The sequence below is a fragment of the Dermacentor andersoni genome, chromosome 1 (assembly GCF_023375885.2).
Source record: "Dermacentor andersoni chromosome 1, qqDerAnde1_hic_scaffold, whole genome shotgun sequence".
NCBI lineage: Eukaryota > Metazoa > Arthropoda > Arachnida > Ixodida > Ixodidae > Dermacentor > Dermacentor andersoni.
Genome location: NC_092814.1, coordinates 76,533,807 through 76,556,786, shown reverse-complemented (window position 1 = coordinate 76,556,786; position 22,980 = coordinate 76,533,807). Strand labels below are relative to the sequence as shown.

The window sequence follows — 22,980 nt, the reverse complement described above, 5'->3', positions numbered from 1 at the left end:
TAACGGAAACCACGATCAGATATAACTGTTATATCGGGTGTTTCAGTGACCATCTTCAAAAAGAGTTAAAGATTGCCTGTGGCAGATAGCACAATTCTAGTCCATGAGCTGGTCTACCCGAAGAGGCGGACATTACTTGCGCAAAAAAATTGAAATGCATAATCGCCGAATTAATAGAAATTCACTAATCAGCTTTTTAACTAATTACCTTATGGCACACGTTGCAGTTTACAGATTCTAGCCGGGGAGTTCGTGAGGTGGATCCACTAGGAACGAATTCTCAGAATGACACCATTTTCGAGATATTTATTCGCGAACTTTGCGGAAAAATGTATTGGCGTTCAAGCTACTTTTCTGCTTCAATGCATAAAACGACGTTTTGTTAAGAAAGTAAGTGCAACAACAGTGCATATTTACCGTAGGTTTGACGGCACACATCTCGTAAATGGTGCCATCTATACAATTCTTTGAAGTGGATGTGCATTACAGTGTCACACGCTGGAATTTGTAAATTGCAATATATGCCGTAAGTTAATTAGTTAAAAACTTAACATTAGTGATTTTTGTTAGTTATTGGATTATGCATTTTAATTGTCTGTGCAAGTAATGTCTGCCTCTTTGACTAGACCAGCTCATGCCCTAGAATTGGGCTATCTGCCAAAGGCAAGTTTAAAATATTGTTGAAAATGTTCGCTGAAACCTTGTATATCCGCGATTCCCAGCCTTGGTGTGGTTTCGAGCATACTTAACCTTGCCGTCCATATGGTCGTTGCTTTCCTTTGCTGCTTTGCGCCCGGAAAAAAGAAAAAAAAACTCTGCTGTGGAGAGTTCAGGACGGTACCCAGTTCGATAGTAGGTACCTTTACGCCAGATGCGATCACAAAAGCTTACCTTGCCGTTTGACGCGACGCTCGGTGTTGCGTAGTGCTGTGGTGCTTCGAGAGAATTCCGCAGGCACACCTGTTAATGCTCTCAGACTCAAGTGCGTTGCGCCATCGCGGAACTCAGTAAAAGAGAAGTTGTACCGGCGTTAACTAACAGGGCGGGCGCGCAGACAGTGCTGTAACTTGGATGACGGGCCTTGCTAAATTTTATCGCCACGCGAGTTTCAGCCCACGCTGCTTCAGCTATTTTATTCTCAAATCTTTGCCCACCTGACCCGCTTGTGACCTGGAGCGCCAGTTTCTGCGCTTTTATAAGTTGTTGAGACAACTTTCCCGCAAAAAAAATTATAATCTAATGGTAGCATTGTCAGATCTTAAATCCTCGTTCATGCGTATAACTACCATGCATTAATGAGTTTATTTCCGGGTTTGTTTTCATTCTGCCTGAATTCAAGGTGGCGGGTGTTTCCATTCTCCCCACAACGTGCTTTTTTCCTTTGTGTTACACAGGAGGATCTGACATCGAGCCTGTCCCCCCCCCCCCCCCCCTCCTCCTCATTCCCTCCTCCATATGAGATTCCTATGTGGTCCGCGATGTGTAGGGGCATGGGGAGAATGATGCACCAGCTTGCGGCTTTCTCTTAAACGGGCGCTAAAGAGCAACACCAAGTTAATTCTGCTGAAGTACTTTTCCAAAACTTCGGGCGCTATAACGTAAAGCTATTCCAATCTGTTCCTATTCCATTTCTGCCACTAGCCCTCCGCGATTGGTCAAGAATTTCTCAGGCCACCCCCACTTAACCTGTCTGTCACGCGACGTCACGAAAACCGCGAGAACTCCCCAACTGATATGACGTGTGCCCACTGATTATGCATAAATAAGCCGAACGAAAGAAAAAAAAAATATCTTTACGATTTTACCCCGTTTTCACCATTCGTCCTAAGCTAATTTTTTCGGGCTGCGCCCACTTCGCCTGTCTGTCACGCGACATCACAAAACCGCGAGAACTCACCACGTCAAAGTGACGTGTAAGTACTAAAGGTGCATTAATATGCCCAACAAAACTGAACAAAACTGAAAACTAAATAGCTAGAGACTGCTCCGTTCCGAAATGAACAAATGTTAGCAGCCTACCGATCGCTCTGGCACTGGCTTCTCGAAGCTGCCGGGAATAGTGCATTTCTCTGCATATAATTTTTTTTCCGTGGCACTATAACGTTGTCGACGTTTCGGCCAGTATACGACATAGCTATGCCAATTCTTTTTCGCTGCGGATGTGTTTTAGCGGTATTTTTTACCTTCGTGGAGGGGGGGGGGGGGGGGTGTTGCACGCCACTGTGATTTTCGACCAGCCACCACGAGCTAAGCAAGGGGAAGCGCACTAATCTTAGACGCTGGCACCGCCCTCATCCGGTTATTTACTCCCACTGCGCTAGCTCAGACTCACCGAAACCCTCTCCCCTTGTGCACCTCCTCGCCTCTTGAAAGTAATTAGATAAGAGAATCGTGTCAAGATAAGCAATGCTGTTTGCTTTCAAACCAAACAAAAGTGTACTCCTATAAACGAGGATAGCGTTATTTGATTGGGCTGTTCAAACAATCCTGCGTTTCACCGCCTGATGTTTGCGTCGGCGGTTACGTAAACTTGAACGTTAGAAGATTGGAATAGTTTACTGTCATACGGCTTTTAATTTGCATTTATTTTGGTTAATTAGTAGCGTAGAAATTAAAGGGCAATGTTTACGTCTTTGAATTTCACTCCCGAACTGCAGTGCGGCACGTTAGTATGACGCTACGGGTTTAAAAGTATTTTCGCATGTGCGGGTCGTACTTGTTCCGCAAACGCTCTTAGAACTTACTATGTAGATTATCCGGTTCTATTAGAATGCAATGTCATCCTCTTTTTATCGATGAACTATAAACTATAGACCCGAGCAGACGCTGCCAAAATCTCATGACGTCACGAAGACTTAGCCCGAGAACTTCAAGCTCGTCTAGCGCTGTCGCGTCGTTCATGACGCATCAAGACTCCGTGCTCAGAATATAACTGACGCTTCTGATATTACAAGAGTGTAATTTACCAATGAAGCTTAACATTATACTCTCCTTGAATTGTCTCTTTAAGATTCTGCGCAAGGTATACCAACAGCGTATCAAAGTTCTTGCTGAAATGAATATGCCCCTTAACAGCTGCGTAAGTAACTAGCTCCAAGTAAGGTATTTAACTCGTGGGTGGCTCGGTGACCGCTTCACTGGCTTTCTGAAGCAGGTTGGTATTCTGGGAATACTTATGTTACAGGTTATCGGCGTGTTCGCGGTTGCACACTTGTGCGCAATAAAGAAAGTGTGTTAGGATTTCTGATCACTTTATTACAGCCAAGTCATCAGGCGATTGTTCGCGACAAAAAAATAAAAATAAACGAAGCTTTTCATGATGCAACATCATTCACTCAGTCTTTGGTTAGACTCGAGGACTTGACATATAATAATTCACAAAATGTCACGTTGCACATGGTCACACTCACTCAGTGATCTAGGAAGGTCCACGGGGAACGAAGCACGAATGAACGCATAAAGTCTATACACGAAATAATAATGATAATAATAAACAAAAACGTCGGATCTCTGGTTTCATAGCTGTCCAACGGCATAAATACTGACGGAAGCGCGCTGAAGAGGCTGGTTTCAATATGCGAGCAACACAAAACAGTTTTTATTGCTTCTTTAACGCAATTGGTTTATTAGAGCATTTTTAAAGAAGCTACTAGAAATGTCTAGAAATGTTTGTGGCAAAAGTAAGCATATACCGCTTTTTAAATATACATCCAGAAAAAAAAAGACAGAAAGCAGTGAAAAAAAAACGCAACACTAAACATTCACCGGAGCTAACAGTTTTAAGAACACACACACTAGTGCTTCCTTAAATAAACAACCATTGCAGTATACTAACATCTTCGAGCCACTTGACAACAACTGGAGGTTCCTAGGTATGTGTTGCCCTCAAAATATACACTACTGATTTCTGGCTGCGTGAAGCTTTAAAAGCCGTCCAACACGTCCGTGCGCACGGAGCAACAGTCAACTCGGGGCAGCAGGGCGAAACAAGGAGCCCATTTACTTTTCGTTCAGTCGCACGGAAGCACGCCGATGCCTAGCTGTTTTTTTCTCATACATTATGCAGGTCTGCGCAATCACAGTGCAGCACGGCATGGCGAAATTCGCAGCAGAACAAAAGAAAAAAAACATAGCAGTTGGACTACGCTTCTATACTGATACGTTGCCTTCTAGATGTGTTGCACTCGTAACAGTGGCGAGAAATTTGTTTTACCTAGTGCTTTTGGAGTACGAGAAACGTCTTGGCCACAAATGGACAATCATGCTTCCATTAATACTATAACACGTTTCGTTTTGAATATAACAGTGGGGGTGAGCGATGTTTGATAGATAATAAAGCTATTCCGACTCCCCAGCGTGCGATAAAAAAAGAAACACACGGTGTTTGCAGCTTGGGAAATCGAAACTGACGGTGACAAGGGGCACACTTTCCGGAGGTCAGCTTCGTTTTTTCATCATTATATAAAACACCGAAAACGTGTTGCGTACATTGGCTTCAATACCCGAGCAGATCAACACCTTTGATAATTCTCTTGCCATTGAATTCTCTTGCCATCCCCTTCATACTATAACAGTCTGTGCTAGGCCGACGACTCAGCCTCTACGTTTCCGGTCAAACATATATACGGCTGTAGTTAAAAAGGCACTTGCATAAGGCTATCCTCACATATATTTTCCTGTTAAAGCAACTGCACAAAGAGCAGCGTCAGTACTACAGCCCCTCGATGAAGCCTCGCCATTTGTGCGTCTGAGTCGACTGGTTGTGTTAGAAGTGCCGGCTCGATAGAAGCCTCCAACATTACAGAATTTCGTAATCTTGGCTTTCTTTCAGAAAGGAAAAAGAGGAAGTAGAGGGAGAAAAGGTGTGTTGTCATGTGGAGACAATGGAAATATTGTCGTTTTCAGAAAACTTCTTGCTTCTTAGTTTTGACCACCTCAATTATACAAGTGAATACAGTTGACATATTACGCGATTGTAACGGGGATGAAAACACGTGTTCCGCCTAGTATTATGCTTCTTATAGAAAGTGTAACGAGAACTGAAAGCCACTATTCAAGTGCAAATCTCTGTTACCCTCGAAATCGTAAGTTAAGATCGACTCTACCGTATTTGTAATGTTTCTGTGAGAATATTGCTTTTTTCTTCAAAATTCGACACCTCTTGATTCAGCAATACCTTAAAGGGACACTAAAGGCAAATACCAAGTCGACGTGGACTGTTTGAATACCGTTCCAGAAACTTTGCGACGCTTCTTTTGTGCCAAGAAAATACTTAGTTTACGAGAAAATTGCATCTGAAGGATCCGAATACCTTTTTCGAAATCGAAAGCTCCCGAGAATTTGCAGTTATATATTTATTGTCTGTTAGCTTCGCGACGCAATAATTAGTAAAGCTGTTTCAAGAATATGGTGTTCTGGCTCAAATTATGCGAGAGAGGCTAAAAATTTTGATTCCCAACGTTTTGACTCACCACCGCTGATAAGCAGCAATAATAATATAGAGAAATAGCCGAAGTGAACCGTATACTACAGGAGGCTGATCTTAGCGTTGTTCACGCGTGTTGCTAGCAATTGAAATTAAAAATGCTTAGAGGCAACGACTGGTAGCCGCGCACGTCGAAAGTACTTCGGGATCTGTTAGTATCACGGACATTCCTTGCAGCTGAAACCAAAAAACAAGAAAGAGCTGGCGACAGTACTTTCTAGAATTAAGAAATTAGCTATGTAACACATTTGTTCTTGCCCTCTGCAATACCAAATTGAACCTGCATCGGTAAAAATGTTAACTCATAACTAATAAATAACTAGTGGAATGGCGAGCAAAATGACGTGGTTAAAAGCTAAATTTTCTCTTACTGTAGTTAACAAAACTAGCCGAAATGTTTATTTTAAAAAGGTTCTAGCGAATATTCGTTGACGCATTTTCTTTTTCGGCCTAGCATGAATTTTCTTCTAGACTAGATGATATGTAGCTGAATAATCTATTCCCGAAATAACAGAAAAGCCATAATTCAGAAGAGTTTCATTACGGGACGAAAAATAAGCCAGTGTGCAGAATAAAGCAGTCTGTTTCTTTATAACATGGTTATTAAATATCCGCAGAAATATTTGCCATTGAGGTGCATGTACGGACGTGAACTAACGTTGGATCGGTTTTGAGCAGAGCGCAGACCCTTTGTTTGCGCAGTCTGAAGTCTCGAGTTGTATCAAATAAAAGAACGAAGCTGTCACTGTTAAGGAAATGGTAACCCCCATTGGTTCTCGTTCCAGACATGAAATGAGGAAGCTCATTGTCTAGTTATGACCAGACACTGGGCTTTCTAATTTGATTACTCTTCTCACATTACTGTTAGAATGTGCTGTAGAACATTAGAACAGGAATTTTTCTTTGCGGATGCCTTAATACAATCTTGGTCGTCCTTTTATTTCTTTCGACAATTGGGCAATGTTCTTGTTGCGGTTAGCTTTTCAAAAGTCAGAATGTTTTAGCACAGTGCTACCAGTCTAACGCAGCCGCTCCTGTGGGGCTTATGTGCTAGCCTTGTGCGTGCTGCAGAAGCCGCGCCAGAAGTACGAACAGCGATGGGGTTGAAGACAGCACGCTATAGCAATGTCGTGGCTGGCCGGTGACCGGGAAGGTATAGCACCAATCCTACTGCGGTAGTGCTAATGCTGAAACATCATTTATTGCGCTGACTTCCAGGTGGACGTTGCAGCACTGCGAATTTTATGCTCCATTTATTTCTGTCAAGTCCGAAGTTTGCATGAACCAACGTATACCGTGCACAAAAAATGATTAAGTGCGCCGTCTGTAAACAGTGCAGATTAAGGCATGCGCCTGTCGGCCTCTCATGTGAAGTCGAGCTGCACCTTTTGCTATAGCTATGTGTATAGCGCGAACACAGAACGTGCACGAGCGAAGGAAGAGACGAACGACACTCGCACAGACGGCTATGTTTTCTGTGCAATAACTAAAACATTTATGAACTGTTCTGTTCTGTTATATATGGGTTGCTGTGGAAATAGTGGGGGAAACAGTACCTCAGTTGCTTCATTCCTGTACGTTATCAGCAAAAATTAAATAATTATAAAATTGCGATTTGTAGGCAAGTGAGATAGAAACCGTTATTTATCATGCTGCCCATTCTCTTATATACATGTGTCTCTCTCGCTTCTTTTGTGTGTTGGCTGCTCATACAGAGGGTAATTAATTCACAATGGGCGAGTTAAAATTAGTGTTTGTGTTCGTCTTTGAATTCGTTCGTCCAGGCTCTATACTCGTGCTACACACATCTGTCGATCCATATCAACTTGCCCATTCAGGATGCTCGCTCCATTGCCAACTTGCGCCTTCAAAGCCGACAATCTGCGTTTTTACAGCAATGTACGAGAGAAGCTTCCGATAAAAGCGTCAACAGGGGCGGGTGGGGTAGTGCGCGTACTATACACCACAATGGCGGGCTGTGCGGCCCAGTTGCCGGGTGCTGCTCTAGCTGTCTCAAAGGGTGTACTTGGACTCGTAGTAGAGTGGCTGGGGCAGCGCGGATGTCGGTGCGCCGGGGCTCAGGCTGCCCAAACTCGAGAGAGGCGTGGTCGGGAAAGGCGCTGTTGAGAAGACCTTGCGTTCGCACGGACTGCCACCGCTGTGTGAGAACCGCATGCCTGCGTGGGAGAGAGGTTCAAAGTGAGCACTCGCCCGCCGCTCATTCTTGGTAAAAAACAACACAGACACACACACACACACATACGCACCCACTTACGAAATGTAAGGGAGAAATTTAAAAAGTGACTGCATTCTGGGTTCAGAATCTACGTATATAGCTGAACGAAGAATTTACTCCTGGGTGCATATGCATATGGGCCTCGGCAGTTACACGTCTCCAGGTGCGTGCACGGCTCCAAAAAGCAGTGACCCTAACATCATCGTACCTGCGTGCGCAAGGCCTCAGTATTTCGACCGAGAAGTGCGCCTTAGTCGCTTTTACCCACAAGCCCATGACCTGGTACCCCATTTCTATTGACCACCAACCAATTTCCTACGCAAAAACTCGCCGATTCCTAGGCGTTATTATAGACAGAGACCTTTCATGGAGCCCCCACATCTCATACTTGAAGAAGAGGCTTACTTCTATCTCCCATATACTAAGGTTTCTTGCCGGTAAAACGGGGGGCACATCCGTGGCATCTATGCTTCAACTATACAGGACGCTCTTCCTAGGATACTTGCGATACAGTACACCAGTGCTGTCCAATGCTAACAAAACTAACATCCATGTCCTACAGAGCATTCAAGGCCAAGCCCTTCGAACATGTCTGGGGCTACCTCGAAATGCTTCAACCGTGGCAACAATTGCCACCGCGAGAGACCACCCAATAAGGACCTATATAGATATCGACGCACTCCGGGCGCATGTTCGCCATATATCCAGAGTCCCTGACCACCATCTCGCTCGCTTGCCTGAGAAAAGACCCAAGGCAGCGTTCTCCAGATCAATTGCGGCTAACCGGCACTCTTTGTCTTTGAGGCACTCACCTGCTACAAGAACGCCATGCCCTATGTGGTGCTTGAAGAAGCCTCCTGTGTACCTTGCTGTTCCAGGAATAGTAAAGAAAGCTAGCCTGACCACCGCGGCTCTCAAGCAGATCACATTGGAACTTCTGCATTGTTCATACGCTAACCGAATTCATGTTTACACGGATGATTCCGTCTCGGAAAATTCTACGGGCGCCGGTGTTCTACCATCTCAATCGGTTGTCATCAAGTCTAAGACTTCACACGTAACGACATCTACAGGTTCCGAACTGGCCGCTCTTCGCGCTGCTGTCGAATACATTGAAAAAGAACCGCCCAACAAATGGGCAATATTTTGTGACTCGAAAGCAGCCCTCCAGAGCTTGCCAAGTTTACGACGTGACAATTATGAACAGCTGGTGTCACAAATCCACGAAACCTGCCATTTCGCTTCTGAACGAGGACATGATATCATATTTCAGTGGCTGCCGGGACATTGTGGCATCGTTGGTAATCACCTCGCCGATGACGCTGCCCGACGTGCCCAGGCTGGCTCACCGACACTCCTTATACCTTTATCCAGAGTCGACGCTGCAAGAGAGCTTCGCAGTCTCGCTCGTACCATCACGTTAGGTTGCTGGCATACACCACAGAACTAAGTGTCGTTTATACAGCCTCGACCCATCACTGAAACTTAAATTACCAGCGAACCTTCCACGACGTGGCGCAACACTGCTGTGTCGGCTGTGGGTAGGAGTAGCATTAACCAACTCCTACAGCTATCGTATTGGAATGGCGGATTCACCAATGTGCGCTAAGCGCAAGTGTGAAGAGACCATCAGTCACCTTCTGTGCCACTGTTCTCGCTTCGATAATCAACGCGAGACTCTCCAATGTGCCTTAAATAGACTGGATGACAGGCCATTTACGGAAGCGAAGATCTTGGGACCCTGGCCTCACAGTTCATTAGCCCAGAAAGCAGTTCGAGCGCTTTTTCGCTACCTGAGGGCAACAGACTTGAGTGCCCGACTATAGACATCCTACACCTAAGTTCTCTCTCTCTCTCTTTCACTCCCCATGCCCCTCCCCACGTGTAGGGTAGCAAACTGGACTCAGTCTGGTTAACCTCCCTGCCTTTCCGTATTCCCTTCTCTCTCTCTCTCTACTCCTGGGTGATCTTGAGGGCGCATATCCGGATAAATTGGGAGGGCCATGCTAAGGAGCACGACTATTCGAAAACGTGCGAGAGGTGATGAGGTAGCGCGCGATCTTGTGTTCTTTGTGGCAGTTTTATTTCCGCTGCAATAGCTCCATCAAATATCAATCAACTAGCCAAAGGACAAGTTATTGTGCGATTATATCAGTTTCGTTACATTTGCTTGACAGGAAGTTACTGACATTCATTCCTAAAATGATTCTGAATGAAAAAGATCCAGCGCGAAAAAAAGAAAAGAATTCTAGGGTTTAACCAACCCAAAGCAACTGAATGGCTATGAAATGTCGTGTAGTAGGCGGCTCCAGATTAATTTTGAGCACCAAAATCTTGTGCGCTGGAACGGGCATACGGGTTGAAAACTTTCGAGATGGCTTCCCATCGTCACTTTCCTAGTGTGTTATCATGCGCTCTTTGGGGCATGAATGTGCGGTGGCGAAAAAAGGGTTACGTGCTAGGCTGCACTGTAAGTTATCCAACGCAAAAGATATTGAACGTATTTTCATTACCGAGGAGTCACAGCACTCGGGACTAATTGCAGGGCGCATCCTTCGAAACAACTTGCGCCCACGTCTTAAAATGTAAGGGCCGTATAGCTCTGAAAAATAGTTCCGTCAGCACTTTTTATTTATTTATTTATTTAGTACCCACAGGCGCCAAAAAGCATTACAGGGGGGGGGGGGGGGGGGTAGGTTTTACAAAACACTTAGAAACGTTCACAAAATTTTTTTTTACCCGACGTGGGAGGAAAGAAAAAAGAACAATAAAAGTTTAACAGACGTTACCGAATTGTCAAAACACTGTAAGTTATAAATGGGCAATTCAACCTAAAGGTAAAAGAAACGCGCTAGCTGAGTCACTTCAACAGGGCAAAATATACATCATTTGACACGACGTTGACGACAGCGGCAGGTAACCTATTCCAATCTTGTATAGTTTTTGGAAAAAATGAATTCTTATGCAGTTCTGTCTCTGTCTTGCATGGAACTTCTCGTACCTTCAGCGCATGGTCCACGCGTTGTGATAGGTAATGAGGCGACATTATATATTTGTCCCTTTCTATACCAATTGTACCATAGTATATGGAAGGGAAAAGCTTCAGTCGCAGTCTTCTGCGTCGTACCTTCAAGGTATCCCATTTAAAGTCTTCCTTTGCACTCGTAACGCTGAAATTAACTTTGTATCGACCTGACACGTACCGCACACCGAGATTCTGTACCCTCTCAAGTTTACCCTCTCACAAGCTGCTTGTGTGTATCACTAGTGTGGTATCGTTATGGTAGTGTAGTGCCCAGGCACCGCGCCAGCCGCCCTCTCCCCTGTCTGTTTGTATTATATCTGTTGTATAGATTTTACCAAATTATTTTAGTACATTTTTGTAATGTTTCTAGAGTTTTAGAAAAAAAACCTTCTTGCATCATTTCTTTTCGACGTCTCGAAAATGCATTCGATGCAGTCGGTTTTGCCTTATGCGCAAAATAGAACGCGCACGACGCTGAATAATTAAAAAAGCGCACATCCTTGAATCGCAGACTATTAATTAAACAAGTGAGAGCACCGATTTGCATGGTTTTCGATGTCAAATTGAAAGTGCCTGATGAGAAAGAAGTCCGGCCTTGAATACTTGTGTCTAGCCAGAGAAAGTGAAGGACTGTGCACTGGTTTTTCTACCTAAATGGTCACGTATGCAATGCAGCTAAGGCACTGCCTAAGCGCATCGTTGGTGTTGTGACACAAGAACGGAAGCAAAAGTGCATCGAAGCACATTGTAAGCAGCGATCTCGCCACAGCGCGCAGAAACGTGCGAGATCCGCTGAGGTACGAGAGAGCAAGAATGGTTGCGCAGCAGAGCTATGCTCAAGTCAACGCTTCAGCAGTAAGCAGGTGCAACTGAATCTAAATGCTCACGAAGAGCCCAGTCGGAAAGCTCAACGACGGGTAAAAATACGATAAACCAGTTAACAAGTTCCAGTCGTTACAACAACAAGTCGGGGTGAGGGGGGGGGAGGCGTTTTACCAACGACCAGCGTGCTCGAGTTTGCTTGGGACACGCAAAGTCATTCTTTATCTTTGGCGAGAAAACGTTTGTAGTCGCTGCACCAAAAGTTAACACAAACCACGCATAATGGTAGCCGAATATGCAGTTCTTTTCGTGATGAGCGGATTCTAAACTTGTCGCTGCCGCATCCTGCAACTATGGGGCCGCATATCGAGCTATAACAGCTGTGGGAAATTTTTTCAGTAAATTAAGAAAAATCCTCAAGTTTCTAACACCACTGTCGAACGAAAGAAAGAAGAACGCAAGCTGAAAATAACAAATAAGAAATAACAAAGTAATAAAACAGACACTGCACACATTGTAATATAAGTCACAAACACATTTTTTTGAATGGTGTAGTTTGCCATGCGGCACATTAGTTAAATAAATACATGCAGTCCTTTTTCGCGAAGAAACTGCATAGGTGCACTGTGGAACTTATCGTCCATAATTAGCTGTTTGTAGTCACAGAAGTTATGTCATCATGGGCACCAGCATCAGAAGCACGGCCTATAGTTATTTGGTGCAGTCACTACTACACATTGCGAGAATCCCACACAGCATTAAGAAAATATAAGTGACATCGAAACTTGCACATAAACTTAATAAGTGGGATGCATAAGAGAGAACTGGCATTCAGGGGCAGTTTGTGAAATTACTGTATCCTAAGAAATAGCGAAGGACGCTGACGTCCCGCCTCTGCTTATCAGGGCAGGATTACGGTCCTATGATCAATAAGTAGCGTTCGTCTAGGTGTGTCGGTTCGAAATCGCTATCTAACGAGATACAATTTTCTCTGGGCAGTGGGGAGGTTTTGCGTTTTGTTGCTCGTTTTTCGCCTGGCAGAGACCAGATTTCTTTTCGCAGATAAGACACGCTTGCTCCAATGGGATCTGGCCGTAATTTACACCTCGACGTCATCTGTGTGCAGCCACCCAAGAAGAGAGAAAGCAGAGGAACTTCTCAAAACGCGAGGGGAGTACTCCCTGTAACCTGAGCAAGGGTGCAGCTCCAGGTCGAGGTTTTGTAGCGGGTGCGGGTTTTATAGTCGAAATTACGGATGCTATTTTCTCGCACGGCACCAGAAGCAGCACTTCGTGCTTTGCCCACAGCGATGTGCCAAATGACGTAAAACTCAATGGCCGAAATTACCTAGCGAGCTCCATTCACTGCTTCATGCCAATGTCGGGTTTCATGCGTTTTAAGTAGCAGAGTGTCTAGATTTGTATCCTGTGTTGCAGTGGCATTGGAAGTGGGACGATTTCTTTGCAGAAGCTTGGCCGGAGATGTGCAGTGTTGGCAAGAGACCGCCGCCTGCTTCCTTTGCCCCTCAACTTCTTCAGCAGACGGTTGGTGTAATGCTTGGCCGGAAACTCGATAGCCCACCTCATGGTAGACGGTTTTTAGACAGGCTTCAGATATTGTGCATGGTGTCCATTTTCAGCAACGATAGGTTGGCGCTTTCCTCGTGTTTATTTGTTTTCCAAATGACGAAAGAGCACTCCTTATCGACGACAAAAGCGCGACGCGTATTTGACTGTGACACAGGAAACGTTGCAACAGATGTATGTGCAGCTGCACCGGTCTCCCATTAAAAATACGCCTGCGCAATTTCATGGTTATAATGAGCGCTGTGTTGAAACGCTTCGACGTTATTGAAAATCGGATGACAGCGGCAGCAACTGTTGTGCAAGCCCGGTAGAAATACATCGTTTCCTTCAAGAGTAAAAAAAAAAAAACCGCTTTGTTCAGTGGGGGCGCTCGTTGGCGCCTTTTCCCATTGGTTTCGAACGTAGCGTATATTTTTACACGGTATGACAGAATGATGAAGGCGCTACATGTGATGGACATGGCACACTGTTTCATAAAGAAAGGTTGAGCGGTTCCAGTGGCGCTTGACGATATTATGGGGCCGGTCAAAACGCGTAAGCAGTCCTTGTTGCTCGTTGCGACACACCTTGAGCTCTTTGGCCTATCATAATAAAGTTGTGTAGCGCAAAGTTATCCACAGAAATGAGAAGTTTCCCTTCCGTGTTTCCCTAATTATGCTTTTTCTATTTGTGACTCTTTTATTTCTGTTGCAAGGCCCGCTTGTCGAACATATTTCATAATGATATGGAAATCAGTATTGAGCGGAGTGTAGGCTTATATCCAAAGGGGATTTTTACATACTAAAAAAAATTGTTTTGTGAAACTTACAGCGAGTCTCGCTCATGCATTTGCTCCTTAATGCGTTATTCTGACCACGAAAAGGAAGTTAGGTTGTGTGTCACAAAAACCATTGCTTCTACAAGACTCATTGCGGTGCAAACGTCTTAAGTCGTTCCGTGCCACATCATAATCGAAATTCGTACACTTTCTCTATGGTTGCACTCTTCAGAATGTGCAGATATGAGTCGCTCCTTGCACTTCGGTGCGTAAGATGGCGGCCACAACAACAACGCTGGATCGCATCGATTAGGATAAACGTTTTGTGGACAAATTTCTCAAAAAACAGGGGCTTTGAGGTTTTTACGCACTGGCTTTTTTGTATTACCGTCGGATGTTTTTCTGTGTTTTTGGGTTAAAACAGAAAGTAGAACGCCCGTACACCGTTACTGTAAGAACACGAACTGTTCGTCATGAACACGAAAGTGACATCGACAACACCAGCGCTCGCTTACAGCTGATATTCAAGCGAACATTTCTTTGCCTAGCTCACCACGGTTTTGCGTCCGTCAGTATTAGTGTCTCGCGTGATGTATTACTATATAGATGTTTGCACCGGCCTATATAAGTTAATGCATGGTGACCGACAAAGTAGTGTGACTGACCGGACCTAAGTTCAGCACAATAAAATAATACATCAAGACACAAAACCTGTACATATAATGCCGCCTTATAGTTATATTTCATAGTTATATTTTAGGCAGAGAGGTCTGCCTGAGAGATGTCAATCTGGCCTGCTCCTCCATGCTGGGGAAAGAGTTTTGGGGAGCCATAGACACAGCGCTTGAAGAGGAAGGAGGGTGGTGATCTGGGGAAGTCTATGATGAGAGCCGGACAGGCCGGACAGGCCGCCATTGGAATATGAACCTGGCAACGTTTAACGCAAGAACATTATCTAGTGAGGCGAGTCTAGCAGTGCTATTGGAAGAATTAGAGGGCAGTAAATGGGATATAATAGGGCTCAGTGAAGTTAGGAGGCCAAAAGAAGCATATACAGTGTTAAGGAGCGGGCACGTCCTGTGCTACCGGGGCTTAGCGGAGAGACGAGAACTAGGAGTCGGATTCCTGATTCATAAGAATATAGCTGGTAACATACAGGAATTCTATAGCATTAACGAGAGGGTGGCATGTCTTGTTGTGAAACTTAATAAGAGGTACAAAATGAAGGTTGTACAGGTCTACGCCCCTACATCCAGTCATGATGACCAGGAAGTCGAAAGCTTCTACGAAGACGTGGAATCGGCGATGGGTAGAGTGAAAACAAAATACACTATACTGATGGGCGATTTCAATGCCAAGGTAGGCAAGAAGCATGCTGGAGACAAGGCAGTGGGGGAATATGGCATAGGCACTAGGAATAGCAGGGGGGAGGTATTAGTAGAGTTTGCAGAACAGAATAATATGAGGATAATGAATACCTTCTTCCGCAAGCGGAATAACCGAAAATGGACATGGAGGAGCCCGAACGGCGAGACTAGAAATGAAATAGATTTCATACTCTGCGCTAACCCTGGCATCATACAAGATGTGGACGTGCTCGGTAAGGTGCGCTGCAGTGACCACAGGATGGTAAGAACTCGAATTAGCCTAGACCTGAGGAGGGAACGGAGGAAACTGGTACATAAGAAGCCGATCAATGAGTTAGCGCTAAGAGGGAAAATAGAGGAATTCCAGATCAAGCTACAGAACAGGTATTCGGCTTTAAGCCACGAAGAGGATCTTAGTGTTGAAGCAATGAACGACAATCTTGTGGGCATCATTAAGGAGTGTGCAATAGAAGTCGGTGGTAACTCCGTTAGACAGGATACCAGTAAGCTATCGCAGGAGACGAAAGATCTGATCAAGAAACGCCAATGTATGAAAGCCTCTAACCCTACAGCTAGAATAGAACTGGCAGAACTTTCGAAGTTAATCAACAAGCGTAAGACAGCTGACATAAGGAAGTATAACATGGATAGAATTGAACAAGCTCTCAGGAACGGAGGAAGCCTAAAAGCAGTGAAGAAGAAACTAGGAATTGGCAAGAATCAGATGTATGCGCTAAGAGACAAAGCCGGCAATATCATTACTAATATGGATGAGATAGTTCAAGTGGCTGAGGAGTTCTATAGAGATTTATACAGTACGAGTGGCACCCACGATGATAATGGAAGAGAGAATAATCTAGAGGAATTCGATATCCCAGAAGTAACGCCGGAAGAAGTAAAGAAAGCCTTGGGAGCTATGCAAAGGGGGAAGGCAGCTGGGGAGGATCAGGTAACAGCAGATTTGCTGAAGGATGGTGGGCAGATTGTTCTAGAAAAACTGGCCAGCCTCTATACGCAATGCCTCAAGACCTCGAGCGTACCGGAATCTTGGAAGAACGCTAACATAATCCTAATCCATAAGAAAGGCGACGCCAAAGACTTGAAAAATTATAGACCGATCAGCTTACTGTCCGTTGCCTACAAAGTATTTACTAAGGTAATTGCAAATAGAATCCGGAACACCTTAGACTTCCGTCAACCAAAGGACCAGGCAGGATTCCGTAAAGGCTACTCAACAATAGATCATATTCACACTATCAATCAGGTGATAGAGAAATGTGCGGAATATAACCAACCATTATATATAGCTTTCATTGATTACGAGAAAGCGTTTGATTCAGTCGAAACCTCAGCAGTCATGGAGGCATTGCGGAATCAGGGTGTAGACGAGCCGTATGTAAAAATACTGAAAGATATCTATAGCGGCTCCACAGCCACTGTACTCCTCCATAAAGAAAGCAACAAAATCCCAATAAAGAAAGGCGTCAGGCAGGGAGATACGATCTCTCCAATGCTATTCACAGCGTGTTTACAGGAGGTATTCAGAGACCTGGATTGGGAAGAATTGGGGATAAGAGTAAATGGAGAATACCTTAGTAACTTGCGCTTCGCTGATGATATTGCCTTGCTTAGTAACTCAGGGGACCAACTGCAATGCATGCTCACTGATCTGGAGAGGCAGAGCAGAAGGGTGGGACTAAAAATGAATCTGCAGAAAACTAAAGTAATGTTTAACAGTCTCGGAAGGGAACAGCAGTTTAGATAGGTAGCGAGGCACTGGAAGTGGTAAGAGAATACATCTACTTAGGACAGGTAGTGACTGCTGATCCAGATCATGAGAGTGAAATAATCAGAAGAATAAGAATGGGCTGGGGTGCGTTTGGCAGGCATTCGCAGATCATGAACAGCAGGTTGCCATTATCCCTCAAGAGAAAAGTGTATAACAGCTGTGTCTTACCAGTACTCACGTACGGGGCAGAAACCTGGAGGCTTACGAAAAGGGTTCTACTTAAATTGAGGACGACGCAACGAGCTATGGAAAGAAAAATGATAGGTGTAACGTTAAGGGATAAGAAAAGAGCAGATTGGGTGAGGGAACAAACGCGCGTTAATGACATCTTAGTTGAAATCAAGAAAAAGAAATGGGCATGGGCAGGACATGTAATGAGGAGGGAAGATAACCGATGGTCATTAAGGGTTACGGACTGGATTCCGAGGGAAGGGAAGCGTAGCAGGGGGCGACAGAAAGTTAGGTGGGCAGATGAGATAAGGAAGTTTGGAGGGTCAACATGGCCACAATTAGTACATGACCGGGGTAGTTGGAGAAGTATGGGAGAGGCCTTTGCCCTGCAGTGGGCGTAATCAGGCTGATGATGATGATGATGATGATGATGAGAGCTGCTGAGTATCCTGTTTCTGTGCAATGTGTACGGGTACGCTTCATAGTATTTGCACCTTCGCAGGTAGGGTTTGAGGCTACTGTAGCGTATTCAGAATAACCTTTTTAGCGTGCATCATTTTCGCAGCTGTTCGCGGCACTGACGTATTTAAATGAGAGAGAAGTAGCTGCAAGACCTCGATTATTAGCCGCAGCGTGGCCATGATGGTAGAGTCCGATGATGACGTCTCGGCGCACTGCCGTTGTTCGGGCTGACATTCCCAGGTCAGTGTCCGCGGCGGCAAGCATGGTGATGCATTCGACTCCGGGCCTGTGTTGCTCGCTTGACGCAAACGGTGTTGAGAAGATCAACCGATGTCGTTTCATCCACCTCCTGCTGGACCTGCGCAGTTGAAGCCAGGGAGCTGTCGTTTGGACCTGCAGCTGTCCACGTCGACGACGCGACCGCCTCGTCGGGTGCCGCTCTGATACCGCCGCCACACTGCGTGACATACTGGACTTGCTCATTAGGTCCAATATTTTCACCTCCTTTTTCTGTATGGAACGATCCTGGGAGTTTGCTTTATGTGGTCCATCGCAATTCGAGCATTTAATTTCTTTCACTGTGCATAAAGATATGTCATGGCAACTTGCACGTAGGAGGCATGTTGTCTGGCCTGTGAAGACAGCTCTGACATGGTGTAGCTAAGCACTTGTGACATTGCAGTGGTCGGAGCACATAAGCACACGCAGCGTTTGTCGCAAAGCCCACTTTGACGTGATCAGCTAGAGTGTTTCGCTCGAAAAGAAGCTTGACGCTCGTCAAGCGCTTAAGCGATGAAAAGTGATGACCTTCACAGCTGAAGCCTTTGGGCATCGGAAATGACACCTGCCCCAGTGCGACCACAGTGCACAACGCAGGAGGGGACTCCCATGTGCCCTAATATGCGCACAGCTTTCACTTTATCCAGGGCTGCCCAAGTGGCCACTTCCACCGTAGTTATGCTTTCTTTTGTTGAGCCTAGCTCCCGTTGAGCTCTCGTTGAGCCACGTTACCAACATAGGTCTTGATAATCTGGCTGTTTATAGAATTTAGATTATTTAAGACGTCGAGAAGCACCTCGACGTCTAGGCAATCGTGTATATAGGCAATAGTGCAAGTCGGAGTAGGCGGTTTGGTGAGGCCTTGTTCACTCGCGTCTTCAGTTATACTGTGGTAGTTCCTGTTCAGTCGTTTGCCTTCCACGGCGGTGTAGTCGTTGTTGTAGTCCATGGGCTCGCCGCTGGTATACATCTCCGTGTAGACATTGTGAACATTAAACTACAGCACTGGGGCCCTGTGAAGAGACTGTGAAGAGGTGTGCTCGACGCAAGAGGCGGCGTGCCGTTGGTCACTGCCTCAGATGGCTTGCCGTCCAGAAAGCGTAATTAGGCCTCCGCTGTAATAAAACTATCAGAGCAAGGCAATAAGTTGTTGTCATACCCTAGTGACTTGGCGCAACCCACAGTTGTTGTCGTTGTTGTTTTTTGTGTGGTAATCGCCGTCGTCGCGAGTGTTTGTGGCGCATAACCACAGTGGGGGATTGTCCATGAATAGAGTGGTTAAAAGAAATGGCCAACGAGGGGGAAACCGCTTTGGAAATTGCCATATACAGGTAAGAATTCTAGTGTGCAGGAAAAAGCTGGAACAAACGTGATGTACACAAAACGCTGAATTAAATAAATACGAAAAAAAAAATCAGCCTAGCAGGGGAATCAATTGGATTCAGTAAGGTATTTTCGCACTGCTGAGCCATAATTTCTGTTTTTGAGTCCAAAAATAGAGGCTTTGAGAAACCGAATTAGAGGGACAGATAAATCTAGGCCATGTCTGCGTAGCTGAGCTTGTAATCATATTTTTGTTATCGCAGAGAAGCGCCTACGCGAAACTAGAAATGATCTATTGTCTATGCTGCGCTACAGAATGAGCATAGTAATGAGGGCATCAGTTCAGATTGGTGTAGAAAGCAATTCAGCGTCGGTATACGACAGCGCTGATGGACACTTGAAGAAGCTGCGTTCGCTCACTTCATTTCGTCTTCCTCGCCTCAGGAGAAGACGAAGTATGCACGGACCGCTTATGGAATAGTGCATGATATTGAACGACTTTGATTTTCATAATTTGGGCTGCCCCATACTAGAGCACATATGATGCGACAGCTAAATCATCGGTTTATATATAGCACGAAATTTCGCGAACAAAGTGGTGCCAGTGTCCAAGTATGCAAGAATGTGGACGTGGGAAGAGCCCTGTCGCCGTAGTTCAATAGCACAGGATCGCACCTGTAATGCGGAGTATGTGGATCCGGCTCCCACCAGAAGCAAGTTGTTTTGTTGTCCACTTTTATTTATATTTAGGTTATCATTTTTAAATTTCAATTAAAACAACAAATGATTTTCCCTATGCTTTCTTTAGCTTCATTATCTGTTAGCTTCATATGGTTATGTCTAACAGAAATAGGGTCCCTCGGTTTCTCGGTTTCTTCTCGTTCATTTGGCTATACCAGATTCTTGGGCTATTGGGTAATGTGCCGCTTGTATGTGGGACTAGGAATGTGTGACTAGGCATGTGCGAATTCTTAGCCAATCTCACAATGACAATCTGAAAATGACGCACACGCACACGCGCACGCGCACGCGCACGCGCACGCGAACGCGCACGCGAACGCGCACGCGCACACGCACACGCACACGCACACGCACGCACGCACGCGCGCGCTTTCTGTATCGCGTATACATGGCATGCTGACATACAGCCACAAGAAAGGCAACGAGGCTGCAGCAAATTGAGTTTGTTTTATGCTACATGCTGTTATAAATTATGACATCATGAAATGGCCATTTAATGCCTTTTTAGATTATCGTTTTATCTCATTTTCCCTAGTAACGACAGAACATGTTGTTAATAACAGTTGCATTGGCAGAACAAAGTCATGGGCTGGTCAGAAAACGTGCATATATGACGATTTTCGAGTAGGTAGAATGGCTGTCTGCGGATAAAGCCGATCCTTTCCGGGGCAAGTATGTTTACCCTTCTGTAGGCGCGTATTTGCTGTTACAAAGGCAGGAGAGATGATTTAAGTGAGAGCGGTGTGTTTTTACATGCACCTCGTAAGGTGCAGGGTACTTCTATGGAAGCAATTAGTAAAGAGTTGCCGCCGTGTTCGCCCCTGCGCTCAGCATCGCCCGATGCGCGCGGGTTTCTGTGTATATTTACATATGGCCTTTGCATGACCTCTTCGTGTGAGTTTACGCGACAACTTGCGTGTATCAACAAACCAAGAGCAGAGTGATATAACGGTTCTCTTGTACCATGGCTGAGCCAAACAATATATCGCCGCACTCAAAGAGCACCCCACTGCAGCATTTGCTCTCCAAACAAACGCACACAAAACAGAAGAAAACTTTATTTTTCCGCGCCATAACTTCTCATTTTGTTTTCGATGGACGCACCTTTCGTGCAGCGCAACGGAAATTTCTTGATCGATGGAACTGCGTGACCATGCGCAGGTGCGCACAGCCAGCGCTTCACGAGCGGCCGCTTCCTTGGACCTCGCTTCGAGACGTGCACAAAGAAACCTGCGCGACACAAGACATCCGAGCGGCGTTTGCCTGCGATGCCTCATTTGCGCACGTGTGGCGTTTCTGTGCTTGGCGGAGGGCTCCTTGTGGTGAAGCCAACTTTTCCAATTTAAGCGAACATTTCTATTTCTCTCGCAACGCTAACGCCTGGCGAAACGGGTCCGACCCCTTTCAAACACTTAGAGAGCAAACAGTATGCGGTTAATGACAAAAATACATTTCCAACGTGGCGGCGGTATTGATGAGCTTGGGGATGTAATCTCGTTCAAGAACTATTTTGCAACCTGCCGTGGTGGCGTAGTGGTTTCGGTGTTGCGCTGCTAAACCCGAGAACGCGGGATCGAATCCCGGCCACGGCGGCGGCATTTCGATGGGGGCGAAATGCAAAAGCGCCCATGTGCCGTGCATTGGGTGCACGTTAAAGAACCCCAGGTGGTCAAAATGAATCCGCAGTTGCCCACTACGGCTTGCCTCATAATCATATCCTGGTTTTGGCACGTAAAACACCAGAATTTAATTAATTTAATTTAGCCTTTCAGCCTTTAATTGCTGGTAGATATTAGAACGGTGGTGCGACTGATTGGGGATGGAGGAGCGGTAGGGTCTTTCAGCGTTGTAAAGCTTCAAAACTATTAGCGTATTTGGAAGCGTGTGATGACCGCAGGCGCGTTAGTCGAATGTTCGCAAAATGACGTAAACGATACCGCCTAATTGCTGTGTTGCAGTTTCGTGATCGTATATATCCTGTGCAACATTCTGCCTGTTCCAGAAAAAAGGCCTTGCGTAAATCCAGAAAAGCAGTCGTAGTTGATTAAATTAAGATTGGTAAGGCGTATTAAACCCCACTACAATATCGATTCATACTATTCAGCGCACAGATTTAATATATGTCATTGAGCGTTTCTCACGGAGAGCTAAAAGTGTCTGCGCGAATCTGCGTCATGTACATGCTCATGCACTATCAGGATAAATTCAAATGCGAAGACTTTGGAAACTACTCCAATGTGTTGCTCCGTTTCCAGGTTCACGTGCATTTGTAATAGTAGCTTAATTCAGACACTAGAACACACGCTTGGGACTACACCATGTTTACAAGCCGCGCTACCGAGCAACTACACTCCGCACTCTCGTGTAATTACGCGTAACAGGCGTCCTTCTGATCAGTTATTCCCTGCTCGTGTTTCAGTTTATGCTGATGACATCTGCAGAAGAAAACTGGCATAAGAGGATGCGCGTGTTCGAGTTTGCTGAAAAGAAATCTACTTGGTTGAAGCACCATGGTTCCACACCGCGTTATTTGCATGCGCTCACTTGTATCTTAATAGCCTTAATGTATTTAATGCCAGAGTATACATCAAGCTTCCCTGGATATCTCTTAGCTCTAAAACAACCTGTTTTTACGTGTTTTACTTGCAGCATAGCTTACTGCAGCGTGGCCTGCAGCCTAGATTACTGTCCACCAACACTTCGGTGGAGTTATGCTCGATGAAAAAGGCTGCTTCCACGAAACTGTTCTATCGCTTTCGACGAAGGGAACTGCCACCGCAGATGACCTGCTGCTGTATGCATCCGCCTGTAGCTAGCTGTACGAGCGCTCAGAGGGCGAAAGATTTGAAGCTGGATGAGGTGCTGTCTGCGTAGGAGGCTTCGTCGGCCTGGTCGATTTGAATAGCCCCCACCCCCCTCTCCCCTACCAAGTAGGCG

The 22,980-nt window shown here is 45.4% G+C and overlaps 1 protein-coding gene and 1 long non-coding RNA gene across 4 annotated transcripts in view; one reads left to right on the top strand and one right to left on the bottom strand.

Moving 5' to 3' along the window:
- The window catches only part of LOC140215587 (uncharacterized), a 104,348-nt gene that overhangs the window by 16,382 nt on the left and 64,986 nt on the right, over positions 1–22,980 (top strand). The gene's annotated exons all lie outside the window — the stretch shown is intronic.
- The window catches only part of LOC126544057 (uncharacterized), a 65,938-nt gene continuing 46,192 nt past the window's right edge, over positions 3,235–22,980 (bottom strand). Inside the window, exon 2 of the mRNA XM_050191259.3 lies at positions 3,235–7,662. Within this exon, the coding sequence (XP_050047216.1) occupies positions 7,499–7,662 (164 nt within the window). The 3' untranslated portion in view covers positions 3,235–7,498. The remainder of the gene's footprint in view (positions 7,663–22,980) is intronic.